This window comes from Volvox carteri (genome assembly GCF_000143455.1).
Source record: "Volvox carteri f. nagariensis unplaced genomic scaffold VOLCAscaffold_51, whole genome shotgun sequence".
In the NCBI taxonomy this organism is placed as follows: Eukaryota; Viridiplantae; Chlorophyta; class Chlorophyceae; order Chlamydomonadales; family Volvocaceae; genus Volvox; species Volvox carteri.
This window is the reverse complement of record NW_003307594.1, coordinates 745392-761035: the sequence shown is the minus strand read 5'-3', so window position 1 is coordinate 761035 and position 15644 is coordinate 745392. Positions and strand designations below refer to the sequence as shown.

At 62.7% G+C, this 15644-nt stretch overlaps 4 protein-coding genes across 4 annotated transcripts in view; 2 read left to right on the top strand and 2 right to left on the bottom strand.

The window, feature by feature from the left end:
- Positions 1 to 590: 590 nt before the first annotated feature.
- On the bottom strand, positions 591 to 2230 carry VOLCADRAFT_96365 (uncharacterized protein; the record flags this gene model as incomplete). Its single annotated transcript, XM_002955369.1, has 2 exons — positions 591 to 1457; positions 1751 to 2230. The coding sequence occupies 2 exons, from the start codon at positions 2228 to 2230 to the stop codon at positions 591 to 593; spliced, it is 1347 nt and encodes a 448-aa protein (XP_002955415.1).
- A 667-nt stretch (positions 2231 to 2897) lies between these two features.
- On the top strand, positions 2898 to 6572 carry VOLCADRAFT_96364 (uncharacterized protein; the record flags this gene model as incomplete). Its single annotated transcript, XM_002955433.1, has 3 exons — positions 2898 to 4163; positions 4521 to 5166; positions 5548 to 6572. 3 exons carry the CDS (start codon positions 2898 to 2900, stop codon positions 6570 to 6572), a joined length of 2937 nt encoding a protein of 978 aa, XP_002955479.1.
- Positions 6573 to 7874: 1302 nt separating this feature from the next.
- On the bottom strand, positions 7875 to 13031 carry VOLCADRAFT_96363 (uncharacterized protein; the record flags this gene model as incomplete). Its single annotated transcript, XM_002955368.1, has 6 exons — positions 7875 to 8462; positions 8799 to 8915; positions 9318 to 11924; positions 12030 to 12161; positions 12390 to 12507; positions 13021 to 13031. The coding sequence occupies 6 exons, from the start codon at positions 13029 to 13031 to the stop codon at positions 7875 to 7877; spliced, it is 3573 nt and encodes a 1190-aa protein (XP_002955414.1).
- A 519-nt stretch (positions 13032 to 13550) lies between these two features.
- Positions 13551 to 15644, top strand: part of VOLCADRAFT_65884 (uncharacterized protein) — a gene marked incomplete at both ends in the record, with an annotated part of 6590 nt that continues 4496 nt past the window's right edge. Inside the window, 3 exons of the mRNA XM_002955432.1 lie at positions 13551 to 13978; positions 14692 to 14785; positions 15232 to 15469. Of these exons, the coding sequence (XP_002955478.1) occupies positions 13551 to 13978; positions 14692 to 14785; positions 15232 to 15469 (760 nt within the window). The remainder of the gene's footprint in view (positions 13979 to 14691; positions 14786 to 15231; positions 15470 to 15644) is intronic.

Genomic DNA, 15644 nt, shown 5'->3' with positions numbered 1-15644 from the left:
AGACTTGTGTTTTATTATACTAATCTCCTTCGCTTGTAGTCCAAACCAGTCGCAATATCTGCATCACGAGTAAAAATGTGATCTGGGATTCCATGATCTGATATTCGATTGAGATTTAGTCAATACCAATACAACGTCCATGGCCCCCTCGGCTTTTACGGACACACCCGCACTTGTGTGCGGAACTTGTAACTTGTAACTTTAGTGGTGGGGCAGGTTGCAGGACCTCCCGTCTTGCCCCTTGGATTCCGGGACGCGTCCTGTGTGTTTCGCGCGACTGTACGGGACTGTACAAGGGTTCCGTGTGGTTGGCGTATCCCGCGAATATCGCGGATGGAACATCATGCATTACCTGTAACATGGTTCACTGAATGTATCAAGGCAACTGTATGAAAAGCTATGATTCCACATTCATTGATGTGGCTGACTGTGTCTATGGTGCCAAGCTGGTGCTTTGAGCACGTCCTGCGCTCTTGCATGCAAGGGACAAGTTTAGCGGTGCCCATCCATCCATCTCCCCATCTCCCCCCATCAGACCCACCACAGCACGGGGACCTCACCCGCCCAACAGCATCCTTCCAGAACCTTCGCTACCGCGCACCAGCCTCCGCAATCTTCATGAGCTCCTCCTCCACGCTCAGCACGTGCACCCGCCCTACCACTGCCACAATCCGCTGGCACCTGCGTACCACATCCTTGCCCACCGCCAACTCAACCAGCCGTCGCGCTACCCAGGAATCCGCCGCCGTCCGCACCATCTCCAGCCCCACACCTCCACTACTCCCGCTCGCATCCTCCCCTTCCTCCCCCATACGCTTCTCCACCCGCACAGCCACCTGGCGCTGCTGCTCCGGGCCCAGGCAGCACTGCGCCTCCCATGCTGTCAACAGCGTGGCCAGCTCCCGTCCCGCGCCGCAAGCCTCCAAACGATCCCCCAGTACCGACCGCCAAGCAATCACCTCCCCCGCCACTTCATCCCCCAGCGCCGCCTCAACTTCTTCCAGGTATACATCGAACTCCCGGCCAAAGAAAAGACTAGCGGCGGGCAGCATGGCACGTGCCTGTCTGTCTAAGCCACACGATAGCAGCAGCATGGGCTGCTGCTGCCGCTGCTGCGCTATACCACCAAGGCCGCCAACGCCATTGAGCATGGATTTGGAAAGGAACGAGGACTTCGAGGAGGAGGAGGAGGTTCGAACCAGGTGTGCGGGTACTAGCCATTCCACGAAGGGCAGGCTGCCCAGGCGGAAGAGGTGGGTCAGCTGTTCGGGGTCCGGCTTGACACTGGCGCCTCTGCAGGCCTGCAGCAGGGCGCTCTGCAGCTCCTCCCGTTGGTGCTGCGTGAAGCAGGTGCGAGCTGCGGAGGGGCTGTGGAGTGCGTCGGCTGCGGAGGAGGAGAGCAGCTGTGTAATCTGGGGCTCCAGCGCTTTGGCGATGGAGGTGTAGGACTTTAGGTGCTGTGCGAGTGGGGGGGAGGACCGCAAAATGACAGGAGGGAAAAAGGGGAAGGGCTGTTGTCGCGTCCCGAAGGGTAAGCGTACAGATGGGAACCGGAAATACCTCGACTGGCTGCTGGTTGTCATGGCAGGCAGAACAATAACAACAACAACAACACACTTGCATTGCTTGCTGAGAGGTGGGCTGAAATGCAGAGGCACTGCTGCTGCACGAGACTCAGGACGGACCAGGGACCCGTCCTAGCAAAAGCCCCATCTGCCACGTGCAATGCCTGCTGGGGGTCACTATACACCCCGGCTCCAGTCTGTAGGCGAGTAGGGAGCTCACTTGCCTGAGGGGGCGACTCCAGGGCAATGGCGTCGGGCTGCACTGCGGCGACAACGTCACGAATGAAGGCTGCATCCGCGGGAAGGTCTGCCCCTACTGGGATCAGGTACACCTGGGCGCCTTGTGCGGGTAAGACCACGGGATGTTCGATGCAGCGTTGCTTCCATTCGTCTCGGGCGTTAGCCCACTGGCGCTCCACCACCCCTGGGATTCCGAGGTCGATGGGCGGGGAGGGCGCCACTCCACCAGCGGGGACCTTACCCTTGCCACCCAGGGACGGCAGCCGCGGTAATGCTGTACCGAAGCCTTTGCGTGCATGAGTTCGCACGCAGCGGCCTCTTGGGCTTGCCGCAGAGTTCTGTGGACAAGCGCAGCGATGACAACCGTCCCTCCTGTACAGCCGGGCAGACTTTTGGCATGTGTCGGTAAAAGGCACCATCCCCATAATATAGGTTGCAGCTTAAATTCACACAGACACCGCTGCTCTCCGCTGCAAGCGATGGTTCTACCGAATCACGTGATCCAGCCCCCATACCTTATGCATTGAAATATGGCATTACCTCAGGAAGCTAGCTGAGCTGTTTGGCGCCACAAATTCCTGTCTAGGCGAGTGACTTAGGGAAAATAGTTCGTACGCTACTGCTCAAAACTTGGTCTCATCCAACTTTTGGGCACAGTCTAAGCCTCCCATCAATATTATATTTTTCATACGGTACGATGAAGGCATTTGGGTCTAAATGTCAATAGAAAGCGTGACTTGTCCGGGACCCAGCTATACCAGTGTTCTTGCTGCCAGCAGCGCATGTAATGCAACGGGCCGTCTACGGGACGCTTTCATTATCCAGACCTCTCCAAATTTCATCACGCACGTCCCACATACCCAGTTGCATGTCGGCACATGTTCGGCCGTTAAAACAGGGAACGTGTCCCAAGCATGGCTAGTCGAAAAGAACACACCTATAGCCCGCTACGAGCCGACACATAACACTTCACCTCATCCCTGCGAACCACGGCAGACCAGTCTCAATGCGGCGGGAGATGCATCGAGTACGTTGGGTCCGGCTGGCCTTGCTGTGCCGGCACCCGTCCTCGCGTCGGGCAGCTACAACGTAATGCTTATTCGAAACCAGCACCTCCGGATGCGTCGACAGCACATGCCGGAAAAGGAACGAAGGCATCGGCAGGCGCCATCACTTCTCTCCAGGGCCCAGGACGAGCTGCCAGCCTGGATGGCAACCGACCCCGCTGATGGCCCCCTGCAACTAACCGGGCAGGGCTCCACGCTGGAAAACCCGCAGCCGCACCCGCAGCCGCACCCGCAGCACCAAATCCATCAACCTCAACAAGCGCCGCGGGAGCTACCTCAGGAACCTAGACGGGTCGTGGTCGACTCTCAAGCCCAGCCCGCACGTCCCGCCACATCTTCCACCGCCACGGCTGCTTTCCCCGCCACCGCCGTCGCCGCCGCTGCCTCTCCCGCCGCCGCCAGCCCCGTTGTCCTCCAGCCCAACCCACACGCCAACATCGCAGACCTGCCGCGGGCCTACCCTTACCAGCTCAATGGCACCGGCGGCGGCTGTCGCCGTACACCTGGCGGCGGCGGCAGCATTGCCGCGAACCTCCGTCGTCAGCGCAGTCCGTTTTCAGCACAGCTACAGCCACAGCCGCTGCCGGCGCACTTGCGCTCCGTCATCGGTTCCGTGGCTGACGTGCGAGCAGCTGAAATGCCGCCGGAGCCCCGCGCCTGGTATGACGCCAAGCTCTTGGCCCAGCTGCCTCCTCTTCACGCCGCAGCCACTAGCCCTAACCAACTGGCATCTGAACTCTCCAGCCTCAGCCGGCGGCTAGACTGTGCCGTACAATCCCTGTCGGCGCTATCGGCCCTGTCGGCGCTGTCGTGCTTAGCTTCCGTGTCAAGTCCGCAGCGGCCGTTGCATCCGGCAGCAGCAGCAGCAGCAGCCGCTGAAGTGTACTCGGGGGGTGTCACGGGGCGGGGCGGCGGTGGAACGGTCGGCGGACTGCGTGGGCTTCCCGGGGGGCCTCCCGGGGCGGGGCCTCCGGCTCAGGGTTTGGACCAGGGTGGTGCAGCGGGCCGTTCTGGTGACCCAGCACGACATGAAACTACGCTCGCATACGGGGGTGCGCGGACGGCTACCGCGGCTGGCGCTGCCGCTGCCGCTGCCGCTGCGGCGGCGGCTGACTCCAGGGTGGACGTGGATCCAGGCTCGGTGCTCCTCGGTCCCGGCGGACCTTATGTGATCCAACGACAACGCCGTTCTGAAGGGTTCGTGGGGGAGAAGAGCCCCGGCAGCAGTGGGGGCGGTAGCGGCGACGGGGATGGTGGCGCCGCGTGTGTAGACACCACCCCACCTCGTCAGGTACAGACTTGTCCCGGATGGGGGGAAGGAGGAGGGGACGGAGGAGGGGGAGGAAATGGGCAAGTCCTGGACCGCCAGCCGGCCGATGACGCATCTCCGCAAGTCCTGGACGCGCAAACGAGGACCAGGCTGCTGCTGCTGCTGCAGCAGCAGCAGCAGCAGCAGCAGCAGCAGCAGCAGCAGCAGCAGCAGCAAAAGGGGACTACGGACGCCAGGGAATCAGCGGCAGCGGCAGCGGCGGGGTCGGGGCACGTCGTGGTTCTGAGCCACGATGCGCTTCAGGAGCTCTTGGCTGAGACAGCCCGCGCCTCGGCGTCCTCCGTCCTGGAGCTGTACCACTCGCAACACGTGCTGCAGCTGCAGCAACAGCTCCAAGACCACCAACGCCAACCACCAACGCTCAACGAACCCAACCACCTGGAGGCATCGGTCAGTTGGGACAACCACCGCCAGGTTGGGCTTGATGGAGCCGCGACGGTCGTCGTTCAGGGACAGCCATTGGCCGTCTCTGGTACCGGTAGTGGTAGTGACAGTGGTGGCGGCAGTGGTGGCGGTAGCGGTAGCTGGCGCAGATATGGAGGGGGAGGGGGGAGTGGCGTGGAAATTGGAGGTGGCGCTGTTGCGATGGATGTCGTTCAGTCGCAGATAGCCGGAGGCGAGAGGTGGGCACCGCCGTTGTGGAAGTCCAGGGGCGGAGTCGGACAGCCTGGCCGCTCGGAGGGTGCTTCGGCAGTGGTGGCGGCGGTGGGGGGGGTGGCTGCGGGCAGTGCGGAGGGCCGCAGCGACCGCGGCGCTGAGGGCGATGCGGAGTCCACCACGGGTGATGGCGCTGGTAGCGGTCAGCGCAAGAGCGGCAGTAGCGGCGGTAGCAGTAGCGGTAGCACTACTATCACCGCCACGGCTACGACGGAGAGCAGCACTCGTAGCTGGGATTACGTGACGCTGTATCCAGCAGCCCCGGTCGCGTTTGAAGGGGTTGGAGCGGCGGCGGTTAGGGAAGCGGGTGAGGGTGCGGGTGCGGGTGCGGGGCCTGTCGTTACCGCCGCCGATGCGCCGCAGCGTTCGATACTTCCGGCCGTACATACAAGATCCCAGAACGAACCATTATCAGCTGGGGTTGCCGAAGTACGTCCCCGGGGTGACATGGGTAGTCGGGCGAGTCAGGGGGCGGGGGAGGTGAATGCGGAGGCGACGCCCCTGGCGGCGAAGACGGGAAGCAGAGCAGCATCGGAGGACAGTGTTAGAGCAGCAGCAGCAGCAGTAGTAGTGGCAGTAGCAGCAGAAGCAGCAGCCACGGGGGTAGCGGAGGCGGATAGTAGGGGGTTGTTTGAGGGGAGGCGTGTTCCTCAGGCGGCGGGGGAGAACGGGACTGCACGGGATTTAGCTGCCGTGTTTGGGGGTGGGGATGTTTCGGACGTGGAGGCCAGCTCTCCCCTTCGCGATGGCTCGTCTGACGACAGCATCGACCGTGGTAGCGGCCGTGGCGCCGGCGATAGTACGAGCACATCGCAGCGCGGCATCGCCGATACCCCGTCATCCGTACCGGCAAGCAAGGCAAGGAGGGCAGTGCAGCCAAACGAGGAGCCACCCTGGGTGCGGCGCTCGGGCAACAGTAGCAGTAGCAAGAACAGGAGTAGCAGTAGCAGTGGTGACAGGGCCCGGAAGAGCTCCGGTGGCCGTGATGCCGTACATGCCGTACAGGCGACAGTGTTTCAGGGGGAGGTAGAGGAACAGACGCAGCGCGGAGGTGGCGGTGTATTATCTGGTGCCGCGGCATGGGACGACCAGCCACCACGGGCGGTAGGGGCGGTAACGACGGACGTCGGCAGTTCCGATGGCGACGACTTTGGCGAAGGTGGCGACGACAGCCTGCACGCCCGGATGGAGGTCGCCGGCGCCTCCGACGGCGCCTCCGACGGCGGTGACGGCGTCGTGGCGTTTGCCTTGGACGTTGACGCTGACGAAAATGATGATACGGATGTCCCCGAGGGAGAGGAGTCAATACAGCTGCAGCAGCAACGGCTGCAGCAACACCTGGAGGAGGACGACGAGGAGGAGGAGGACCTCCTGTATAGTGGCGATGCTGGAGGCGTCCAGGGAGGCGTCCAGCGGCGGGGGCCCGCCGCGGCGGCGCCGCTGCCCGAGTCCCAGGAAGTCCGCCCTGCAGCAGGTGCCGTACAGCTAGGCGGCGATCACAATAAGAAGTCCAAGGTTCCAATGGGTGCCCTCGGTGACGGCGGCGTTGCCCACGAGCCGTCAGATCATTCTCTTTCCTTTTCCATCAGCTTCAGTCACTTGGTCGCACCGGAGGCCGCAACACGTGGTGGTGGCGGCGGTGGTAGTGGCGGGGGGGTCATTGGAAGGGCTCAGCACAACCTGCCATCGATCAGGAGGCGCTACGGGTCCTAGACGTTGAGGGGAGATTAGGTGTTACTCATGAAATCCGACAGCATGGACCTGGACCTGGGATTAACGATATATACTCGGGATAACGCCAAGACGAACACCATACTTGTGTATATACACACCCACATCTATATAGCAGGGGGCCGCTGGTGAAGCTATACCACCCTGTAACAACATCATACGGAAGACGTGTGCGTCTGCGGTACACCCCAGCCTCCTGTGCGCGCTTCGTCCCTGCTTCAAACCGCTTTTGTCTCTTTGCATGCGACCTTGGCTCAGTGGCGGCGTGGGGGATGGGGGGAGTGGAGAGCGTGAAAGATGAAGGGTGTCCGTGAACCCGCGCGTTGAGTACTGCGGGCCCATAGCGCGGATAATAATGCCTGGATGGATGCGATAACGCCCCCGCCCACACGGCCTATGTCCCACACGGCTCTTACAGAGGGGCCCCCGCACTTGTGCGGAACTTGCAACCGGTAACTTGATAGCTGAAAACCGGTAACTGACAACTGGTAAGCCAGGGGTATGTAGTGAGCCTCACCAATCCCTCCTCTTGGACTCATTCGACTGCTCATTCTACCGGACTGTTTGCTTGCTGGCGGCCGTTGGGGCCGTTTGGGCCGTTGGGGCCGTTGGAAGAGGGTCTCACTAGGGGTGTGGGGTCGCCGCCCTGATGGCCGACTCGGTTGATAACTGAATCGATAACTGAGTGGCTCACAGGGCCGACACGGGAGAGAGCTGGACGAACATTTTCTGGACCGTCCTTCCCTCCCTCCTTCCATCCACGTACCCTGTTTTACCACGAAGCATAAGGAAAGCGGCCTTTATTGTAAGCAAGCACCTAAAGCACACGCGCCTTTAAAGGTTTAATTTGTAAATATTCCTGTTAGAGCTGACGGGTTGTGACACCGATAAAGGTATGTTTGCGAGCTTGACGACGTTGACTTGGTTCCCGTTTATGACATATCCCCATGCGGCGAGGGCTTGTGCTCGACAAAGCCGTCGCCTTTCCTGACTCGGTCGGGGCGCGGCTCGATCCGCTCCCGGCTCCCCCCAAGCATCAACCCGGTAATAGGTAATAACAAACGACAAATGACAAATTTCTGAGTCGCTCACACCACAGTTCAAACCCCCCAGTCACAACAGCGCCACACACATACACACACAAAAGCAAGTCAGCGACCCCCGCCTAAGTTCTCCATCTGGGCCAGGCCAGCGGCCACAGCGCCCCGCGAAGCTGCCTCTCTCTCTTTCTCTTTCTTTCCCTCCTCCTCGCAGTTGCTGTCGCAGCCGCGGTGCCCCCTCCACCTACCCCGGCCCAGATCCCTTCGCCGGGCGAGCCACCAAGTCATCAGGCCGCAACAGCTGCAGCCTACCGACCCGTGGGTCAATCCGGGCGAGCAGTAGCTGGTAACGTCTGGGTGGCAGTGGCCGAGGGGCCTGAGAGGCAGACGGCTGCCGCGGGTTGGTACTGGTTGTGGGCGGCTCCGCCGGAGAGGCATGTGGGTCCACTCTGATGAGCACTGTCAGACCGGCGCTGCGCATGAGCCCCTCCGATACGGACGCCACCGCCAGCAGCGCCGTCAAGCGGCTGCCGGGGCTGGTCGCCACCAGCACCGCGGTGCCGTACCGGACCAGGTGCTGCATTGCCGCGGCTGCGGCGGCTTGCACATATCGCTGGTCGCCGCCGCCGTCACCGCCCGCCTCATCATCATCATCATCGCCGCCGCCGCCGCTGCCCTCCCCATTCTCGTTCTTTCTTCCTGCCCCCGGGTCCGTACCGCCAGGTCGCAGCCGCCGGTTGACGGACTGAGCCGTGATGTGGTCCAGCCCTGGGGGGTACTCGGGGAGTGAGTCCCGGTGGTGATGGAGGGCGGACAGCGGCAGGCGGTACACCTGGGGGGCAGCAGGCGGGACACCGGGGGTGGTGGAGGGGTAGGGTGGGGGTTTGGGAAGGGGAAAGGGAGGGTGCTGTTTGGCAGGTGAAAGGGAAGCCTGTATCACACGCTTGCCAAACCACAGCCTTTCGCGCATGTATGCACGCACGCACACACGCACCTCCGCGACGAGCAAATCCCCATCCGACGCCGACTCCTCCTCCCTTCCCGCCGCCTCTACAGCTGCCTTCTCTTCCTCACGCTGCTTCTGCCGCCGCTGCTGCCGCCGCTGCTGCTGCCGCCGCCGCTCCTGCTGCTGCTGCTGATGATGTTGCTCCTGCCGCTCCTGCAGCACTCGCCTCGCTTCGACGGCCGCCACGGAGCCCTGCCGCAGCACCCGGCTCGCCCCCTTGTCCGCTAGCTGGTGTGGCTCGGACTGGGACTGGGACTGGGACTGGGACCTCCGCTGCAGCTGCGCCCCCAGGGCACCAAAAGGAGAGGCCGCGTCAAGACCGGTCCAGGGCCGCGGCAGTCGCCGCCGTGTGCCGCCCAGACAGACACCCGGACAGACAGACGACATCGCCCACAGGGGGCCAGCAGGACATCGTCCCACAGGAAGAGGGGGAAAAGACGAACCACGAGCGAGTCGTGAAGAGGGTGAGGGGGTTGAGGGGGGTTGAGGGAAAGGAGTAAGGAGGGGACTAAAAACACGTGGGTGCGAGGGGAGAAGGAATGCAAGAGCGGGCAGGTTCAGTTTTTTCCAAACCCTCCTCCCCCTTCAAGCCGTCCGAGCCGGCGGACTTCTGCCTCAAACTCCCAACCGCCATTTCCCTGTCATCACCAACCGCCAACCGCCATCCAACCACCCACCTACCGTAAACACCAGCGCTCCCCGCTTGGGCCGCTCCAGCTTCCTCAGCGCCCCTTGCGCCCGGAAGACCACCACTGGCAGCCGCAGCACAGCACCCAGACTCCGCGCTGCGAGGGCCACCGGATGGCCCTCCGTGACTGCGCGGGCTACAGCCTCGGAAGCTGTACGAGTGTCGGGGCCGTCAGGGGGCCCCAGCTGTAGCTCTAGACGAGTGCCGCCGCCGCCACCGGTTGCTGCCGCTGAAGCGGTAGCGGCAGCAGTAGCACCGGTAGCATCACTCCGCTGCTGCGGCACCACCGCTAAGCGAACCGGCGGGGGCCCATGGCCGCCGCCGCTACTACCGCTACTGCCGCTGCGTTCAATGCGCTGGGTGGCAGCAGCAGTAGCAGCAGCAATAGCAGTGCGCGGGCGCTGCGGATCTCCCGCTGCAGCGGTGGCGCCATCAGCCGGCGCTTCCGGCACGAGCTCTGCCGTGCAGCAACTGGCCCCACAGGGCTTGCTCTCTTGCCTTGGGGGGTTTCCTAGGGTGGCGGAGGCAGAGGCGACGGCGACGGCGACGGCGGGCCCCGGTGCCGCCGTGGGCATGGCGGGGGTGGCCTGCTCCAAAAACACTGGCCTGCCGCTGTCGTCCCACTCGCACAGCACCACCTCCAGTATCAGCTGCGGGGCCTTATCCAGCAGAACGGGGTCCAAGAACCCCGCAGCAACCGCCGCCGACACTGCCGTACCAGGTGCAGCTCCGCCGGGGGCAGTAGCAGCAGGAGTGGCCCTTGGGCCCGGTAGCGGCGGCGGCCGTCCTGTGTCGCGAGACCTCCTTCCCGCCGGGCGGCTCGCCACCGCCACCGCCGCCGCCGCCGCCGCCACCGGCGGCGGCAGGTCTGCACGCGGCTGCGGTCCCAGGGCGCTCATGTACGGAAAAGCCAGGACACCCAGTCCAGTCGGGGATAAGGCCCCGGAGGCTACAGACAAAATCGCCAGGGCGCGGCTCGAAGCGTTTCGGCCAAGCGCTTGCATACGGCAGTAGCCGTGGTTCCGGAGCCGGTCCGCCAGCAACCGCCCTAGGCCATGTGCATCGGCGGTGGCGCCGATAGCTAGGGGCGGCAGGTGGCGGCGGCCACCGCCGCCACCCGCAGCCGCCGGTACGGCGTTAGCCGTACCGGATCTGTACAACAACCCCAGCGGTGGCTGGACTAGGAATACGGACACCAGTGCTCGCGGATTAAGATGCGCCGTGTGCTCGGGCCACCCCTTCAACCGCTGCTGCTGCTGCTGCTGCGGCGGCGGCAGCAACGACTGCGATGACACCGAGTTACTTGGGTCCACGCCGCCGTCTGTGCCGCCGTCTGCGCTCCGTCGTGGCCCCATTCCTTCCGCCAGCGCAGCGGCCGCCGCCAACGGCGCCTTCCACTGCCGAGGCCCCGCAGCACGCGGTGCTGCACGAACGAGCCCCGCACCGCCGCCAGCGACAGGCGCCTCCGCCGGACAGACGACGTCACCAGCTGCCGCGAACCCTCCAGACAGGCTGTCCTTGCCCTTCGACTGCGGCCGCAACGGTGGAAGAGATGGCGACAGCGATGGTGGCAGGCCCAGCTCCGGACGCCGCCCTGTGCCATATTGTACAGTTTGACCGTAGTACAAACGCAGCTCCTGTTCGGAGACCTCGTGGGCTGTGAAGCACACGGCGGACCCCGCGGTAGCAGCGGCGGCACCCGGGCCCCAGCCCCGGTTGGGCTGCAGGGAGGATTCCACGGACGAGGACCACGGACTACTGGCCGCCACGTTGTACGATGCTAGCCGAATTGCGCCCTGCGCGTACGACAGGGCTCGCAAGGCCGTGTACGCCTGGTACGACCCCGCCACCAGCACGTGGCACGGCGGTCCGCGATAGGCGGCGTCGACGTCGCTGCAGCTGTCGCTGTCGCCCTCGGTGGCGAGAGCCGTTGCTACAGCTCCCCCCGGCGGCGGAGGCGCCGCCGCCGCGCCGCTACCTGCACCCTCCCCCTGGTATGGCAGTAGCAGTAGCTGTTGCAGCACCCGGGTAGTCAGAGGCCCAACGTCCCCCGTGCGGTGGCTCCACAGAGTACCGTCCGGATGCGCTGCCACGGTACGACAGGGCTCCGAAACCACGGGCCCCGATATCGTACTCCTGGCATGCCTCCCTTTGCTCAACACCTTATCCACCGCGTCTTCAGTCCGTGTGTCTGCCTGTCCCTGTCGCTTCTGTTTCGGCCGTGTTTGCTGCCTTTCATGATGCTGTTGCTGCTGTTGTTGTTGTTGTTGTTGTTCCTGCTGTTGTTGCCTGAGATGTTGTCTTTGTTCTCGCAGCTCTTCCTGCTGCTGCTGATGCTGCGGAATGCCTAGTGCCTGCGTCAGCGGCTGCATCAAGCCACCCGGCTCCTGCGGCCGCTGCGGCTCTGCCTGCTTCTCCCCTCCGCCAACCTCTTCCTCCCCCCTCTCCTCCTCCTCCTCCTCACCGTCTTGGAGACTGAGCAGCTGTTGCAGCTGGCCCCCCTCCCCCTCCCCTTCACCCTCCGTCCGTCCCTGCTGCTTGCCCAGCTGTTCCATCTGCTGCGCCTGCAGCAACATCTTGACCGGCCAAGGCTGGGGCCGCTGCGGCAGTGACAGCCGAATCCTCCTGCGTGCTGTTGCTGGGCCTGTGCCATGACGCCGCAGCCTCATGACCATCCCGCGCGACCCGCTACTCCTACTCCTTACCCCACCACCTTCCCCGCCACTGCCGCTGCTGTCACCGGCCCCAGTCTTGCCTCCCTCGGCGCCCGGCCCTGCGGCAGTGTCGACCGCGGCGGCAGTAGCAATGACGGCAGCAGCACTGGCTTCCTGGGACGGCTGTAGCAGAGCGCGGTCGGAAGGCCGGGAAGTACCCGGCTCGGCCCCCGCTTGGTGGGCCCCGGTTTCAGGTTCGAGCTTGAGACGGCCGCCAGCGCCCAGTGCAGTGCCGGCTGCGCCCGGCAGCTGCAGCTGTGGCACTGGGCTGACAGGTTGTCTGTTGCGGTGGCGACCGCCGCGCATAAGCAGCGCCTCGTCTTGTTGTGCTAGGAGGTCCGCTGCGCTCACCTGGCCCTCAGGTACGATGGACGAGGCGATATCGTAGGCAGCGTCTTTGGACGGCTGTAGCCGCTGCGGCTGCGGCTGCTGTGGGTCCCAGGATGGCTGCGGGGTGTAGCTGGTGGCGCTGGATGAGGGAGGGGGAGCCGCTGGGGGGTGCTGTGATGCATGTTGGGGTTCCGGTGGGGGAGGTAGCGTGTCGGGGGCCAAAACCTGTTGCCGCTGCTGCTGCTGCTGCTGGCGGCGAGGTGACTGCAGCAGCGGCGGCGGCGGCGGTGGGGCGGAACTGGGCAAATGCGTAAGCTGCAGCACGTCGTGCTGCTGTGGCTGAGTGTCCGTTGCAGGTGACGGACCCCAGAGCAACTCCTGTTGCTGCTGGCGGCGGGAAGGCCGACGGCTGCTGGTGGGGGAAGCGGTTGGGATGCCAGGAGTTGCCGGATCGGGGTTGCAAGCAGCAGGGTTCTGATTCCCCGTTCGTTTCACCGATGAATCTGTTGCACAAGTCCGTATACGTGGGAGACGGGAGACCTCGCGCAGCTCCTGATTGGGGTTGCAAGGAAAGGACGGTTAAATTAGTAATGTGGGTGCGTCTCAGCCTTTCTTCGCGTCTTCGGCCGATCACAAAACGTTACTTCTCCACCTGCCTTGCATAGATCGCTAAAATTCCAGCTGTTTCGTAGCATGATGCGGTTTCGAACGCGCTCGACAGCGCCTCTGGCGGCTGAGCGAATTTCCCAAACCATTCGTAATTCCCTAAGCCCATAAGGAAATTAGATGTTCTTGAAGTCAGGTTTATCGGGAGCATCCTTGCAAGTCGTCATAACGAACCCCCGAATTTGTGAGAAACCTGTTCAAACATGTAAATATTAGGAACCATAACAGCATATTTGCGATTAGATAAATCAAATTTCACTGTGCTTGAACCGATGTACGGCGTACAAAGATCGCACGCAGTGACAGCAGCCAACTCCTTCCTCCCTTGCAAATCTAGATGATCGTTGTGTTTTGCACTTCCTAAACTGCTTATCATAATTGGATAGCTCATAGGTCAGCATCCAACTTAATTCGCCGAGCTGTTGTCAGCTCTCGGCCGCATCGCAGCGCCAGCAGCTGCGCAACAATAAGGAATACCATACCATACCATACACAGTCGCTTTGTTACTACCCTCCATGCAACAACTGAACTGCCGGTCGGGGGCCCGGGGGCCATTGCGCATCGCCGCTGGTTGCAGCCCCCGACCACGTCGAGCCCACGCTTTCAGTCCCAACCCTTTCAACCCCAGCCTTTCCTCCCTCGCCACCTCGCCGCTACGACCCGGCCGTCTCAGCCGCTCCACCGGCCTCCAATCCCGCCTCATCCCCGCCGGCCTCCCTGACCCCCTTGCCGTGGGCTTGTTCTTCGCTCCCGGCTTCGCCGCCCTGGTGTACGCATACTTCCGCGGCAAGGGCAACCTTACGGACGGCCTCAGTCGCCTGCTGACGGAGATCAGTCAGGGCTACTTCCAGCCCGATGTGGGTGGCAAGAACATCCCCGTGGCGCAGGGCGAGCTGAGCGACCTGGCAGGTGACCAGCCTCTATTCAAGGCGCTGTACCAGTGGTAAGATTCGGGCGAGGATGGGGTCCCCGGTGGGGTGGGGGGGTGGGGGAGAGTGAAGAGCAGGCCCCCATGGCCCCGTGCTGCGGCGCAAGGGCGACCCCAACACAACCGCCACCCTTCTATTCGTTTGTTGTGTGCGGTGGTGTAGAGAGCGGGAGGAATGTTAAGCAACTCCCCACCGCTCACCTCACTCCGCACTCCTCAGCCCCAGCCACCCAGTCCAGAGCCCGGACAGGACAGGACAGGACAGGGCGCACAGGCGCAGAGCACATAGCACAGCCTTGCGAGGTGCAGGACATACATACATCCTGAACGGGACACGCACGTGGCTCAGAGCCAGGCAATTCCAGAGGTACTCCGCAACCGGGGGCCGCACGGGAGGGCCATCCGCGGACCTGGACAGCAGTCAGCGCTGTCGGCAGGCCAATACAGAAGATCAATATGATCCCCCTTGACGTCGCTTATCGCGTACGCCAGATAAGGTAGCGCACGGGACCACCAGAACGGCACTTAGGGTTTATCTTTTAGCCCCGCCAGAACACCAAAACACACCAAAACACACCAAAACACACCAAACAACCGCGTGGCGACATTGCTTCGGGTACCGACATTTTTGGTGTTTCGGACGTCTGCAATTCATCCCCGTTTCGTCCTGCCTTGTAATGTTCTCGCCTCCCCTCTTTCCCCCCCCCCCTGGGACATGGGACCACCAGGTTTATTGAGAGCGGTGGGGTGTATAAGTTGGTGTTCGGGCCCAAGGCTTTCATTGTGGTTTCGGATCCAGTGGTTGTACGGCACTTGCTCAAGGTGGGGCCGGGTAGGGACTGCTGGGGGGGAGAAGGGGGGAGGGGAGGTCAGGGAGGGTATCTAATGCGCGTGTGGGGTGGGGCCTCAGGGCCCGAGGAGACTAGGGGCTGGAAAGGGGTTAGGTCCTCTCCTCTTTTCGCCTTCCTACGCTGCCTGCTCCTGCTGCTGCTCCCCCTGGCCCTGCCTGCTCCTGCCTTGTCCTGCTGCTGCTGTTGCTCCTCCTCCTCCGCTTCCTCAGATCAATAATATATTTCCCATGACCCCCACTTTCCCCTTCCTACCTCCCTTCTCCTGGACCACCCTCTCCATCTGGGTTCTTTCTGCAGCTCAAAGCTTAGGATTTGAATTTTAAATTTAAACTCCTTCGGATTTTATATTTCCCTCCCTCTCTCCCCCTCGCCTCCCCCCATATTGTGTACGACTTCCCCCCACCCCCCCACCTGCAGGACAATGCGTTCAACTACGACAAGGGTGTCCTGGCGGAGATCCTGGAGCCCATAATGGGAAGGGGCCTTATCCCAGCCGACCTGGACACGTGGCGTGTACGGCGTCGCGCTGTCGTACCTGCCTTCCACAGGCAGTACTACGACGCCATGGTGACCATGTTCGGCCGGTGTGCTGACAGGTCCTCAGATAAGCTGCAGGCGCTTGTGGAGAAGGGCCAGGTGGGGCTAGGAGGGCGAGGTGGGGGTTAGGGCGGCAGTCTGCTGCTCTTTTGTCACGTGTTTCGTTTCGTGTTTCTTGCCTTTCGTCCTGATCTTTACTTTTCATTTTATTGTGTGTCGGGAATGTGCTGCGTGGCAGTGATGGATGTTGTTATTGTCGTTATTATGGTATTGGTGTTTATTGATGTTGACGA